The sequence below is a fragment of the Seriola lalandi genome, unplaced genomic scaffold, assembly GCF_002814215.2.
Source record: "Seriola lalandi dorsalis isolate HSWRI2012SDOR001 ecotype SW California unplaced genomic scaffold, Sedor1 jcf7180002054474, whole genome shotgun sequence".
In the NCBI taxonomy this organism is placed as follows: domain Eukaryota; kingdom Metazoa; phylum Chordata; class Actinopteri; order Carangiformes; family Carangidae; genus Seriola; species Seriola lalandi.
In genome coordinates, this window is record NW_019525027.1 from 1,104,466 (window position 1) to 1,118,404 (window position 13,939).

Sequence of the window (13,939 nt, forward strand, 5' to 3'; positions counted from 1 at the left end):
AAGCTGAGCTTTCAGGAAAGCAGACTGCATAAAAATCCAAACTTGAAAAACAGGATGTATTCTTCGGTGTTCAGCTTTTAACAATAACAATGCCATGTCCAGTTATCCTTCAAACTTCCCATTTAACATCCAATGTGCTAAATTAATCTCTGCGCAGCACTCAATATTCTTTAAAAGGCTTGAGAGCTTTTGTACCCCAGGGTACTTTTGAGGATGAATTACTGTTTCACCATGATGAATGTGCCTTAAGCCGGCAAATATTTGCCTGGGTGCGCATTTCAGTCATGGTCCTCAGTTTGTCTTTTGAACGTCTGAACCTGTTTCTCCAGACCATCGATCAGCTGCAGACAACTTACAAATTCCTGGCTTTTGTCTAAATTAACTGGAAGGAGAGTGAACAACCAGCTCTGCAATGTATTTGCTGCAACACCCATCTTTCAGGTGAAAAATTTGTTCCATGCTTGAAATGAAAAATGCCTGTGTTCAAATGACAGCTAATCAGAAAATCACAAAAAAAAAAAAAAAAACATTAAGCGGGTATTTTTCCAACTGTTTCTCTAACAGACTGCAGAGAGAGAGGGAGGGATAAGACTGAGAGACATCCAGCTCAGTGACTGACAGTTTTGGAATAAGGAGGCCCTGTGAATGTGAGCAACATGATCTCCTCAGGAACAGAGAGAGGAGGGCACACAGAGGGGAAACTCAGTTCTCAAAGCATATCTATATCTGAATGAAAACATTACAAACACTTGAAATCTTAATCTCCCAGTGCCAACAACCTCAGTGTATGAATAGACTGAATCAACCTTGTGTGACTTTTACTCTCAGTTCGTTTATTGAAGAAGCTGGGGATGGGGGTGGTGGTGGGGTGGGGTGTTCAGATAGAAGTCATCTACTAACCTTGGAGTAATGCCCTCAGAATGGCTACGTCAATGTCCTGGTGCTCCTCGGAGCTGATGTGAAACACAGTGATCTATTTTTCAAGAAACAAGATAGCACTTACTGTCATGTTCCCACAGACATTATCCACATGTTTGAAGAGTTTGTGACCAACATCAGTTGGTGAGAGTGACAGAGAGAGAGAGTATCAGAAGTTGTCTTTGTGGCAGCACTTAAATTAGTTCATTTATTTCAAAGCTGTTCCATTGTCTCTTACTTTTTCGTGTTTTGTTTTTAGGGATTTTATTAAATGACTAATGTGTGGAAGTTCATGTTGTTGCTGCTGCTGCTCACTGTCAGCGAAATGGAAGTAAATAAAGTTAAAGAAAAAAGACTGATGATTACAAAAGTCAATGAGCAGGGATTTACCAGTTCTTTGCTCTTCATGCACTCCATCAGAGTCTGAAAGAGATGGATGGCATCACTGTGGCTGAAGTTGAAGGTTTTCTTTATGGTTGCGATGATGTCAGTCTCCACTCCATCAGGAAGCCCGCTGTGGAAGAATTACAACATAACACGGTTACAGTCACACCGCTCAAACACACACTGCTATAAAATGCTTTATAGGTTTCATCCAAGAACGTGCCGGTCTAAAAATCCTTCAGCAACACACTGACCTCCTCACTGATTACTCTGAAGTGTGTCTGGGTAAGGGCATTACAGCCCTTCAAATCTAAATGTTCTGTTCACAATACAGAACAGGATGTCTTGCATTGTTTTGTCAGTTGATTTATTTCCAAAAGGGGAAAACATAAAGTCACTAGTAAAGAAAAGGAACACACAGATCAGAAGACATTTATCTGATCGTGATCTAAGTTCTATGCTCCACAGCTGATAATGTGCTTTGATTCCTAGAGAACACATTAATATTAGGCAAACTACGTCATCAAATTGTGTGACTTTAAACTGTTGGGACAAGTTGAAATTTGAAATAAAATTTAGATTTTAAAAGTTTGCAAATATATCAGTTTGATGAAGTAAGATTGCAGCTGGGATGACATATTTGGTTCTCTTGACAAAAAGCCATTTTTCCATTGGCTTTTGGATTACTTGGCTTTTGTTTGTGTCTTCAACGTCACCACCACTAAACTTCAAACTTGTAGTTTAGCACGCTTACCTCTTCTACAGAAGCCTTTCCTCTTATGAAGTTAGTTATAGTTTGCAAGAGCGTGAGTATAAACAACGAGGCTGTAAAAGTGGACTGGTGAGTAGATTCGTTTTTGTGTTCAGTGTGATGACATTTAACGTCCCTAACAACCTCTGTCGTCTCATTTAGCCACTTGTTAGTAACCGCCTTACTTAAGACACGTAAAAGGTTAAAAAAAAAAAAAAAACACGACTGATGTGTTTTATGGTGTAGAATAAAACGTGACAATGTCTTGAGCTTGTGTGTAACCACAGACGTTATTTGAGGCATCTAACCAAAAACCATTTCCAAAAAACCCATTGACTTTGGGATGAGGGAACCAGAAGTGCAGAAAAGCTAACTTATTTCAGGATTTTAGGACTTATTCCTGCAGCACTCTATACTGTGAACTACCTCTGGGATAAACCTCAACTTTTCTGTCTAATGACTTTTGCTCCTTTGGTAGTGTTTTTGAGAATTCTCACCAGGAAGCACAAATGATTATCTTCAAGCTGTCAGACGTACAGTGTACAATTTCCTATCTATTCAACTCTCAAGAAAAAAATGACAAACTGATCATTCCTTCTAGTAGACTTTAAGAAGATGTTGATAAGATATAGTGAATGTTTTCTAATTGGATTAAAAGATGAGTGAAATACACTGCACCTAGAATCTCATGTATACAGTACAAGGACTGTCTTATATTGCTTATATTAATTTCAATATACTGTAACACCCATTTGGAGAGAAGCAAATAAAAGTGAGTTTTCATTGCTGCATGTTCTTTTCCAACATTATACATAATGTGATTCAACAGCATGGTTTGACAGAACTGGTGCAGCTCATATTCATCATTCAGTTAGCCGGGATTGGTTACTTAAGTTTTGACAGCATATCAGCTCATTACAAGATACCTCTTACATTGCAGCAGCACAGAAAAGGTCGTATTATATCATTAGTTAAATTGGGTCACTATTTGTGTATTGGATCACTGGTTGAGGTGTTTTAAGATAGGATGAGGGCAGATTTCAATTTCATGGACACATTTAGATTGAAAAGACAGGTTCTAGTCGTGTTTGATAGTCTAACAACATTTTGCAGCAGCATGTGCTAATTTCATTGGCTGATTAAGCCTCTCAGCAGATTACTTTTAACTGCTCTCTGTCACAAGCTCAACTATTTTCAACTCTTTTATAAACAGACTGGGCTGCGGTTAGGTTGTTAGAAATTCTTCTGGGACAGAAACAGATCAAAGCCACAGAGAAAAAAAAATCCTCTAACTCTGAAGGAGCTATTTGTAAAAGCTATTTACTTACTCGTCTTGGCAAGAGCTTCAGCCATTGTTGCATTTACAAGACAAGAGGTTATTATACATCCTATGAGCAGCGCTGCTTCTTCAGTGCAGAGTGAATGCTACAGTGACTTGGTATCAGAAAGGGATTTCCGGACTGGGGCTAGCTGGTTAGCATGATAACTTCAGCAGAAGAAAAGAAGTGATAGAAGCCAAACAAGAGAGTTGCTTTCCATGGCTGGAGACAGCGCTTGGCGAGTAAAGGAATGAAGTTTGATGCTGAACTCGCAATGTTTACTCGTTTATTCGAGACTGGTAGGTAACATTGGATATGTAGCAATAGCAAAACTTTTTTTTTTTTCCCTTCATCAACTATTTTCATCCATCCACTTAAATATTTAGTTACGCACTTGCTGAAACCTTGTTCAGTTCTCCGTAGGATACTATTACTCTTTCTCCATTCATTCCATCCTTTTCTATCACCTGTCTATTATTAAGTAATTAATTATCACACCAACACACCGACCACATTCTTCATTCGCTGTCCCCCACCCACCCGTGTCCTCTGTGTTTGTTCATGTATTTGTCCTACCCTCCCTCCTCGGTCTGCTTGTGGACATAGGCCAGTATATCAGCAGCACGGCCAGTCCCCTCACACACCACCACTGGGACAGCAGGGCTCTCCTGGAGGTACTCTAGCACAGTCAGGATGACGTTGGGACCCCCCTCAAAGATCAGGGCGACAACAGGAACACCCTGACCAATACCTGCAAGAAAGAAGACAAAAAGCCTGCTTAAAGTTTGGGTTTATTTGACATTACTCCCTTTCAACTCCAGTCTCACTCACCTGATACCGCTCCACCCAAGTGACAGTTTGTGAGAGGTTCAGTTGATAATGCCAAGCTCTTTGTTATCACCGAGTTCCCACCAGGCAAAAACAAACTGACAATCATAATGATTACTTCTTAGGGTTAAGATCTATCTGAAGGGTGTGTGCCGGTATATGTACGTATCTATGTAAAGGTACAACACAACAGGAAATCTAGACTTCACTGGTGAAATGCCTTAACAAAATATTAACTTTGATCTTGAATATGAATACTTTAGAATGGGTTTTATATCTATATGGTTGAGGAAAGGTTGTGTTAACATTTTAGGTTTCATTTCATTTTTGACTTCAGGTGTATATTTGGGTAGAACATAGAATTAAGATTGTTGTTTATAAATTGTATATACGAATTCATGGAGTAGTAGAGAGAAAGAGGTAGGAATATATAAACGATGTATAAGTGTATACTTCTTCCTTCTCCATTTTGAAAATTGTCTTTCTTCTTTTGTTGTTTTTTTAAAATCCATTTTTATTTTTCATGAAAAATATAAATTCATTCATTCATTCATTCAAGGCAGTGTATGACTTTTGGAAAAACCCTCGCTGATGCCTAATGAAGTCAATCTCTTTGAACAAGTTCTAACTTAATAAATTTGGAGCCAGTACAAACTGGAGAGGGAAGTCAGTTTGTCAACTGTATTGCTTCTGTTTAATGTACTGTAATTTTAATTTGAAGTGTAGTCCTGTGTTGCCCCTGTGGCTGAAATGTTATTTGTAAATTGTAATTTGCTGTGCAAATGGGCATTTTATTTTAAGGGAGTCCCCCTGTAATTTGCATGTATAATATCAATCAATAATAGTAATAAATAATAATGATTTGCCCTTGTCTGTATTTAGAGATGAGTGACCAGTGAACAGATTCAGTTTGTGGGTAATACTGCGTTCATGACCACTTCTAAGTACTGGTCAATTTTTAACACTTCAGGGAACTTAAAAGTGACAATATCATGACTCACCGGAAAGAAACTGAGGAAAGTATAACAGACTTTAAGTTTAGTTTTTTATTGTCAGAAGGATGCACTCTATTAGCTTGGATTTAATGCATGGGCAGAGATTTGGGACCTAAATGAATAACACAGTGTCACTGCATTATCTCAGAGGAAGACCCCCAACCTGCTTTTGCAGATCTAAAGAGATCCCCACATAACCTCTTGTTTCTCAAGAACCAGAGCAATAGGAACTGTTGTATTGAGAGAAATCCCTTTTTTGCTGGTTTGCTTACGTGCATGTATTCTTTGGAGGTTGATGTGCTTCTCCAGGTCCCGTCGTAATTTGACCTCAGCACCATACTTGCCCACCGTCCCATCATCCACCAGGAGGAAATGGGAATGAAGATTGTTGAGAACATTTAGTTTGCTGAGAGGGTTCAGTAGTGTCTGATACGGAGCGATAATCTGTGGTGTGGATATCAGGAAGTGGTAAAAAGAACAGATTATGGTTTTTGCACCTAAAGAAAATTTCTAGAGATGAAATTTCAGAGCAGTACAACCACAAGAGATTGTAAGAGTTCTGTCTTACGTCTCTGCCGATGAGATCGTTCCTGTTTTCAATGACTCCCCAGGGTGCGATCCCGATAGTGCAAATTTTCTTCGATGATCTGGAACAATGTTCTTTGAGAGCATCGCCCACATGCTTTGCTACACCTTTGGAAAGGATTAGGGAATCAATCAATAAACTTTATGCAAGAAACTATTTTAAGATTGTTCCATACTTTTATTACCACTTAACATAAGTGTCACACATCACTTAAAATTCTGAGTGGTAATTCAAACATGAAACTGACCCCTTAATTTATATATTTGACACAAATCTATGACCAGTAAAAGTGTGCTGGACACTGTAGAAACCATTAACTATGCATGAGAAAAGAAATGGTCAAAATACCAGAGCATCCATGACCAAAATGCCAACTATGGGGCAAATCCACAACAAGTGCATTAGTCCTGGAGATGTTTGTGAACCACAATCCTCAGCTAATGGATCTCATGGATGCAGCAATAATTTGTGAGCCAGGAGACCATCCCAGCTGGCCAGGGTGCCAGAGAGGCATTAAAGTAATCACTGGTCTCGGTAATTGACCCTGTGAGTAATGATTTAAACACTATGATCAGACCGCATCATCTTAACGCCGCGCTGTGGCTGCAGACACACCTCGGCCACCACACACAGCCAAATGACATGCTTAGAGCCCGGTATTACAACTTCTGCTACATCAGCGCATCACACTGATGGTGGCTGTTTGTTTGTGCAGGTTTGTGTACAGTGTGGGTGTGAGTGAGTTCTTTTAGACAAATCTTCAATTAATATTTTATTTTTTAAAGGAGCAGGGGAGGAAAGTAAGAGTTATTTGGCTCACACATCTCTTCAGTTGTCAATACCATTTTTCTTCTAGTCAGGAAGGTTTTCATTACACTCAGCATTTGTTGTTGAGGACATTTCGCATTCAGATGGCTATGACATTTTTATTTCTTAAACTATTTATTTCTGCTTTGCTGATGTAGTGTTACTGACACAAAGTGCGTAAAACCAGGCAATGCTAGTATCACCTGACTATAGAGCCACAGTGCCAGCATTTTAAAGCCAGTATGTGTCACCTATAGGCAAATAAAGTAATAAAAACATCTGTTAAAAAATGCAGATGTAGACAATATCGATGCACCCTATCTACCAGCAAAGAAAGTAATTTAATGATACAAATTTATGTGTGGAACTTACATTTAAAGACGTGGTGGTTAGTGTGATCTAAAAACTCAGTTTTAAATAAATAGACACATAGATAAACACCTCAAAGCTCACAACAACAAATACAGCAGCTACTAAAAATACACACTGGCAAATATACTTCAGCTGCAGCCATCATTTTCCTTTCCTATAGGTGGCACAGTCTGACATGTATGGAACGGGTGGCCAGGCAGCTTAATACCTGAAGAATCTGCAGCACGCTAAACATGAATCTGTGTTCGTAAGAGAGCTACAGAACAAGCCAATCCCATGGGGTGTTTCGAAATGAACAGTCTGGTTTCCATGACTGTTGAGCTTGTTGTGGGGAAACACAGCTGAAACCACCTTAAAATTAACAAATTTGAAAGTAGGTAAACAATACATTTTGGTATACTCATGTAAAGAAACTGAAAAATCCCCACATATTCCCTGACCAAGAAATGTTATGACTTTCCCTGGAATCCACCCCTCTAAACTCAATAGTATCTACGAAAGTAGACATTCAGCAGGGGAACTCTGCACTTTTAACAGGTCGCCGAGAAAATAAAAAAAAGAAAAGTCTCTGACTACATACCTGTGTTGACGCCTCCAGTGAGAATCCAGGCCCCGGTGGTGACTGCAGCTTTGATGAGGCCCTTGCCCACCACCTGCTTGATGCGTGGGTGCAGCTCAAAGTTCTGAACTCCTCCATGGACAGAGATGAGGATCTTGGGAAGCTCCATATGCCACTCCTTCAGCATCAGCCGCAGGATGCTTTCTGGCCGCGAGTCGTGGGACAAACGCACATACTGCCCATGTTTGCATAGACACAATGAAAAGCGTGTTCATGTTGACACATACATACAAACATAAAATACGCAAAGGCTGCTGGCTAACAGCATCCCACATGTCTACGGATCCACAAAGTTAATCTGGGTTTGTAGTGTAGAAAGACTGAGCTCAAATATAATTTAAGAGCAGGATTTTCTGTTCATATTTTGTTGCTTGAATATTTGAACACTGTGCACCTGTAATACACACTAGAGAGACTTTTCCCATGACCCTTACCCCGTGCAGTTATTACTTGGTCAGTCAGGTAAATCAAATCAAATTCATTTTTAATCAATTTGTCAAATTGGGCTCAAACAACACTTTATGACACTGTGTTGGATCATTTTTCCACAATACATGTAATAGCTTCCCTGCCCTCCAACAGAGAAGAATTTGCCCTCCTACCTTGGCTCTGTACGAGTGAGACCCTCCCTGGAAGTTGATGACACCATAGGCGTCAGTGGGGCTCGCCTCTGTGTGTTTTTCCACCGACCACAGCTCCAGCTCGGGCATGGACAGGTTGGGGTTTTCACCCAGCTTCACGTCCGAGTATTTTGTGGCCAAGCTGGCTGAGAAGCCAACATGCTGCCGCACCAGCCGCCCACAGCAGCACCTTGAGGGTGAACAGAATAATTGTAATTGGTAGAACAATAATATACTTATTCAATTCCATTTATTTTAGCAATAATTTAACTTAGTTACAGAACAAAGCACATGACAGTTAAAATATTAACAAAAATACATTTAAAACTATTACTAAACAATAGTTCTCAAAAGCAGAACAATAACATGATACAGTTAAAAAACGTATTTATATATAAATATATATATATATATATATATATACATATATATATATAACTGCAAGCAGTGATGTGGGGCAAATGATGGACAAATGCTTTCGAAAGTCCATGTGATAACTTTTGTGAGGCTGAGGTTTCATTTAAGACACCAACAACAATGACATGACTGTTTTTGGAAACCAGTGAAGATATTGACTTTTTGGTTGAGACATACAGCCATCACTGGTGTATTCATTTTAGTCCAGTTTAGATATTTTAACTGGTCACTAACTAGAATCTTAGAATCTTATAATACATAATCCATAATCTATTTAATTTTAAATGGGACACTACAATGTAATTGGCAATGTAAATTTAGAATTTTAAAATTGGGTCTGCGCTGTTTGTGCAAGTGGGTTGGGGATCGGGATCGAAATGATAGAAAAGTAACAGCTCTCTCTGCTGTATCTAGTTTTTACCTAGACGAATCAATCAGATATAATATATAAATATATAGTCTAAATTTTATTAAAGTTATTTTTTAAATTTTGGGATAAAGCAGGACGATACCCATGCCTAGAGCCAGGCCTGCATGTAAACAGGAAATATCAAATAGTCGGCTAAGCCAAATCATGGAACTAATGTTAGCTTATTTAGCGAGGTAGCTACATATGATACAATCTGCTAGCAACTATTGTAATTTCAGATTTTTGAAATCAAAGACTGAATTTCATCATTAAAACATATCAGCATTATAATGTAAAAAATCCTACCAACGAGCCATGATTTCAAAATTTGATAGACTTTCAAGACCGTCGTTGAGCTTTACTTTTAATACCATAATCATAATGAATGACCAACCTAAGCTTTTTTGTTCACTCAACTCCTTTAAATTGCCTCGCAGGAGAATGTGCATTCTGACACACAAAGCCTGGAAGTTAATTGTTTCCCTAAAAGGGCTACTGTTAAGTGGAATTACACTGAAAAATAATTTGCTTGCAGACGTTTTCTGTTGTAAAGCAACTGGTTCACTTTCTGGCTAATCCTGTCAGGTAACAGAAAATGAGTCAAACAAAAAGCAAACAAATACTTACCGGACTAGCTGCTGGCAAATCTGGCATCCTGGAAGGCATCTACAAGGAATTTCACACCAACATATTTGTCACTAATCTGAATATAAATCACACCAGACCACATAAATGTGAAGCACATTTTAAAGTATACAAAGACAGATTTGATTATCTGATATTGCCTAGTGAGAAGGAAGTTCTTGGTGGATAAAAGTGTTTGAGGACATTAAGGAAGGTTATCTGTCAGCTGGACAAGCAGCCCAGTTAGATTGACCTTTAACCAAGAGTGAGTTATGAAACCTGCCAAGTGGACTCGCAATTTGTTCACTTTCACATGCAGGCCTATGTTCACTAACATCTCCAAATCATCTACAAGCAGCAGCACATTCTGTTGTTAGTGGAGAAAAGCTAGTGGCAAATAATTGATGTAAAAGAAAACACAGGAAAAAGAGTCACCCCATATCATTGTTGGTTTACAAGAAGAAAAGGAAGCAACGCCATTTGTTGAAAGTGCAACTACAAGCAAAAATGGCTTTCACAAAAAGGCTAAACAGTATATATGTGTAAATGTGGGAAACTACTATCAAATAACCAAGAATTTTACTAAAGTTTTCCCCTTCTTTATAACTGATGACAGTTTATAACATCTGCTCTACCGTTAATATTGTGTGTGCTTCTCACCCAAACATGGTACATTGTGAACTGCTGGCTTACATGCAAAGCCAATAAGAAGCCTTCTGTACAATTTTAACACTGCTTGTAAGATTCCAGTCAGACTGCAGAATTCTTTCTGCCTCATTTGACAAAAGAAAGAACATCCACATCACTTCGTCACAAACACGCACAGAAAAACAAGGAAATAAATTGTGATTAAAAATGGGATTCAGATTTCACTGAATCAAATAAACGGGTGGGGTCAAGGAAATGCAAAGGATGAAATCTAAGCTTCCTGAAATGGCAGACCGATAAGAAATTAAGAGGATATTGCATTCCGAGAAAATGAAGATAATATGATACACAGGTTCATCACTAGTCCTCCCTTTCATTTAATGCTGTAATTATAGTGACAGACATAAACATTAAAATTATGCAGAAACAGACTCATTTATTCTTTGCAGAGTAGTGGTTAGGGTTTGAGCCTGCTTTAACACACACCATACAATTACCCCGTTTCCATGGTTATCACCACAAGGCACACTACAGTCGGTCTATGCACATACCTGTGGGGGTCCTTTGACACTGGAAGTATGTACACACATTCCCTCTTGGTGAAAGTGCTTTCTATCCAGGGTTTCTGGGACTGTAAACAAACAGAAAAACAGTTGTAAGTAGTGGACGCCACCTGATGTTCCTCATATCTGTGTTTACAGCTTTATTATGTTTGATTTTAATGTATTCAGGCAAGGCAAGGCAAATTCATTTGTATAGCAAATTATCATACACAGATGTCATCTGATGTGCTGAGCCAGTTGTCCCTGGATGCTAAATACAATGCTCCTCTGTACAGTAATTGAGTGTTTGTACAAACAGGACTCATATTAAAGCCAAAAAGACAAGTAAAGCAAGTGAAAAGAACATGAGGATCAACATTTCTAGGTAAGTGTACGTTTTACTTCTGTTCAGAATGATTTTCTTTGAAAATAATGAACTCCAAACATCATAAAAGGGCAAAGGGGAGTTTGTAGCCCCTTAATCCAGGATTTAGTATATGAAAATCAAAAGGGATTAGAAGTCTTAGTAAATTAAAAAAACATGTAAATTAACCATCACATATGGAATTAGGGTAACTAGAATTGAGGAGGCACATCAGCTACAGGTGTCTGCCATTTCTATAAGATACAATAAAATGATCTCACGCAATGTCGCAATTTTTTTTAGCAAAAATTTATGTCACAGGAATTTTCAATTAATGCCTCATTCCTTATTGTTCCCCCAGTACAGCTCAGAGGGACCCGCAAGTGATTAACAATATTAATCCCTCCCAGCACAAAGAGGGAAACCTGCAAACCTCGTCACCTGCTTTGCACCAAAGAGTTTCAACTATTCTTGAAACTCAAACTACAGTATTACAACAACCAGGGCTGGAAATGGTGAGAAGCCAGCAGTTACCATGTAGTCTTTTTCTGCTGGAGTCTGTGATAGTTGTGAACCAAAATTTCTTCACTGTCCCACAAAGTCCCATGAGCAGAATTCAATCTATCAATTTATCTATCATTAAACCCAGAATCAAATCTCTGTTGTCCATCGTCCCACCCAGTGCCCCAGGTTCCATGCTGTTAACAACAAATGGCAGTTTTAACAGCAACATTTGAACAAACTGGTCATCCCACTGCTTGACCAGTGAGACCGTGCCACTGAGTGTATACCTGGATGTCCTCCTCTTCATCTCTGTGTTTAAGGGCTTTGTACAGGAACATACCAGGACTCCTTCATGCATCTCCTGGACAAACCTCAGTCACCGCAGCCTCCCTTGAGCGCTGGATCATCGGCAACAAATCACTACACTTCTCTCAGTCTCCGTGTCTCTGAAGATCTACACGCAATTTCCATACACGTCTCAAAGTCTACAGCGATGCTGTTACCATACGGATCCGGCCCGAGTTAAAAGCTGAGTGATCAGTGAGAGGTTGCAGCCTCCAAACTCCATCCACTGTTAATCTGTAAGAAGCCACTCAGGGGGCAGATGAATGTGTCTGAGACAAACTAGATATTATACTTACTTAGGCTGCAGAGAAAGAGACGAGGGAGGCGGAGGTGTGGGAGAGGATTAGTGGATGGGCAGAGGCTTCAATGATATATACCTTGTAGTCTACTGAAGACACACCACCAACTGTGATTCATGCAGAACTCAGAAAACCTCTCCAAACAACTTTTTGACCCCACACTTACACTTCAGGAGGCCTACTTTATTATGCAACTAATTTCCAAGAGAATAGACATTAAAAAAAAAAAGAGTTGTCTAGTGAGGGCAGAAAAACTATGGACTGGGCACAGTAAAGCTGTTTTCACACATGCAACCCACCACGTGTTCACATATTTGTGTAAGGCAGTGGTTTTGATGATCACACTTAGGTCTCCCATACGGAAAAATATTTACATCAGGTGTGTCCACACGTCACAAGCAACTTTGATTTTTTTTTCTATTCACACACTGCTGAAGAAATGCCTCAAATCTGAGAAAGGTTGTGTAAATAATGTAACTTAAAACTTATTTAGCATTTAAATGCTTTTTAGACACACCTCTACAATGCCCACCACTTGCATCAGGTTTTGTGGTTTTCATTTTATTGTCATTTTGTTTCATTTTTTTATCCTACAAGCATCTGACATATCAGAAAGTTTAAATGTACCATAAACTGGCCGAGGATCTGATGTGCAGGATGTTTTTTTGGAGGTGGGTTATTGTCTCCACAGTGGGAATTATCATCCCTTTCAATATGGATTTATGTTTTGACTGACCATTGCCCTGAACAGTTAACCATAAAGTTAGAGACAAAACCTCAATTATCAAAACTACCTATTTAGAGATGAAAACAAATGTGAGCGCTTGATAGTAATCCCCAAATCCGCACATTCAGAGGCATGAAAATAAGATGTTCAAAAACAAAAATAAAAATGTTGACTCTTAGAATTTGTTGTCTAAGGATATGTTAGCTTAGCATAAAGAGAGGAAACGGGGGCAAGCAGCTAGCCTTGCTCTTTCCAAAGGTAACAAATCCACGTCCCATTACGAGCAAAGCTCTGAACTCCTCCCCCGTTTTCTTTATGCTAAGGTAAGCTAACCATCCGCATTAGAGCTGTACCGATCTTGTCTATTACGTCTTGTACAGTGATAGCGACATTTCCTCTTAGTACAAAATGGTCCATCAAAATAATTTTATGTACATTATACTACTAAAACATTTAACACTAAACTACTATGACAATTTGTATATAGTGTTAACTTTATGGTGGTATAGTGTGTAATTAGAACACAGCTGGTATCACAGTGGGGTAAATACAGCTGCATCTAATAGTTGATGTGCCAATTAGTCATGACTGACAATAATACTATTGTAAATGCTCACTTTTTAACTAAAAATCAAACTTACCATTTAATTTAATGGAATGCAGCTGTGTTTTCCGCACTATGGCACTTCAGAAGAGCTCCTTCAGAAGAAAATGTAATCATTGTTGCAGCTACACATGCAACAATAGTTACATATGGAGCTCTAGAAAGTTTATTCTTTATTTTTCATGATGTTTTACTCTGTAGCACACCACCAACAATCTTTCTGAGTTATGTTATTGGTGTAATGTTACCATCGTGTT

General features: G+C 38.8%; 1 protein-coding gene across 3 annotated transcripts in view; it reads right to left on the bottom strand.

Moving 5' to 3' along the window:
* Positions 1-13,939, bottom strand: part of trpm7 (transient receptor potential cation channel, subfamily M, member 7) — a 37,971-nt gene that overhangs the window by 19,329 nt on the left and 4,703 nt on the right. For all 3 annotated transcript variants that reach the window (XM_023411955.2, XM_023411954.2, XM_023411953.2), the window contains exons 2-10: positions 10,849-10,928; positions 9,653-9,691; positions 8,182-8,389; positions 7,541-7,754; positions 5,764-5,888; positions 5,468-5,639; positions 3,949-4,123; positions 1,309-1,432; positions 901-973 (exon numbers count right to left, since the gene is read on the bottom strand). In XM_023411955.2, coding sequence (XP_023267723.1) covers positions 901-973; positions 1,309-1,432; positions 3,949-4,123; positions 5,468-5,639; positions 5,764-5,888; positions 7,541-7,754; positions 8,182-8,389; positions 9,653-9,691; positions 10,849-10,928 — 1,210 coding nt within the window. The remainder of the gene's footprint in view (positions 1-900; positions 974-1,308; positions 1,433-3,948; positions 4,124-5,467; positions 5,640-5,763; positions 5,889-7,540; positions 7,755-8,181; positions 8,390-9,652; positions 9,692-10,848; positions 10,929-13,939) is intronic.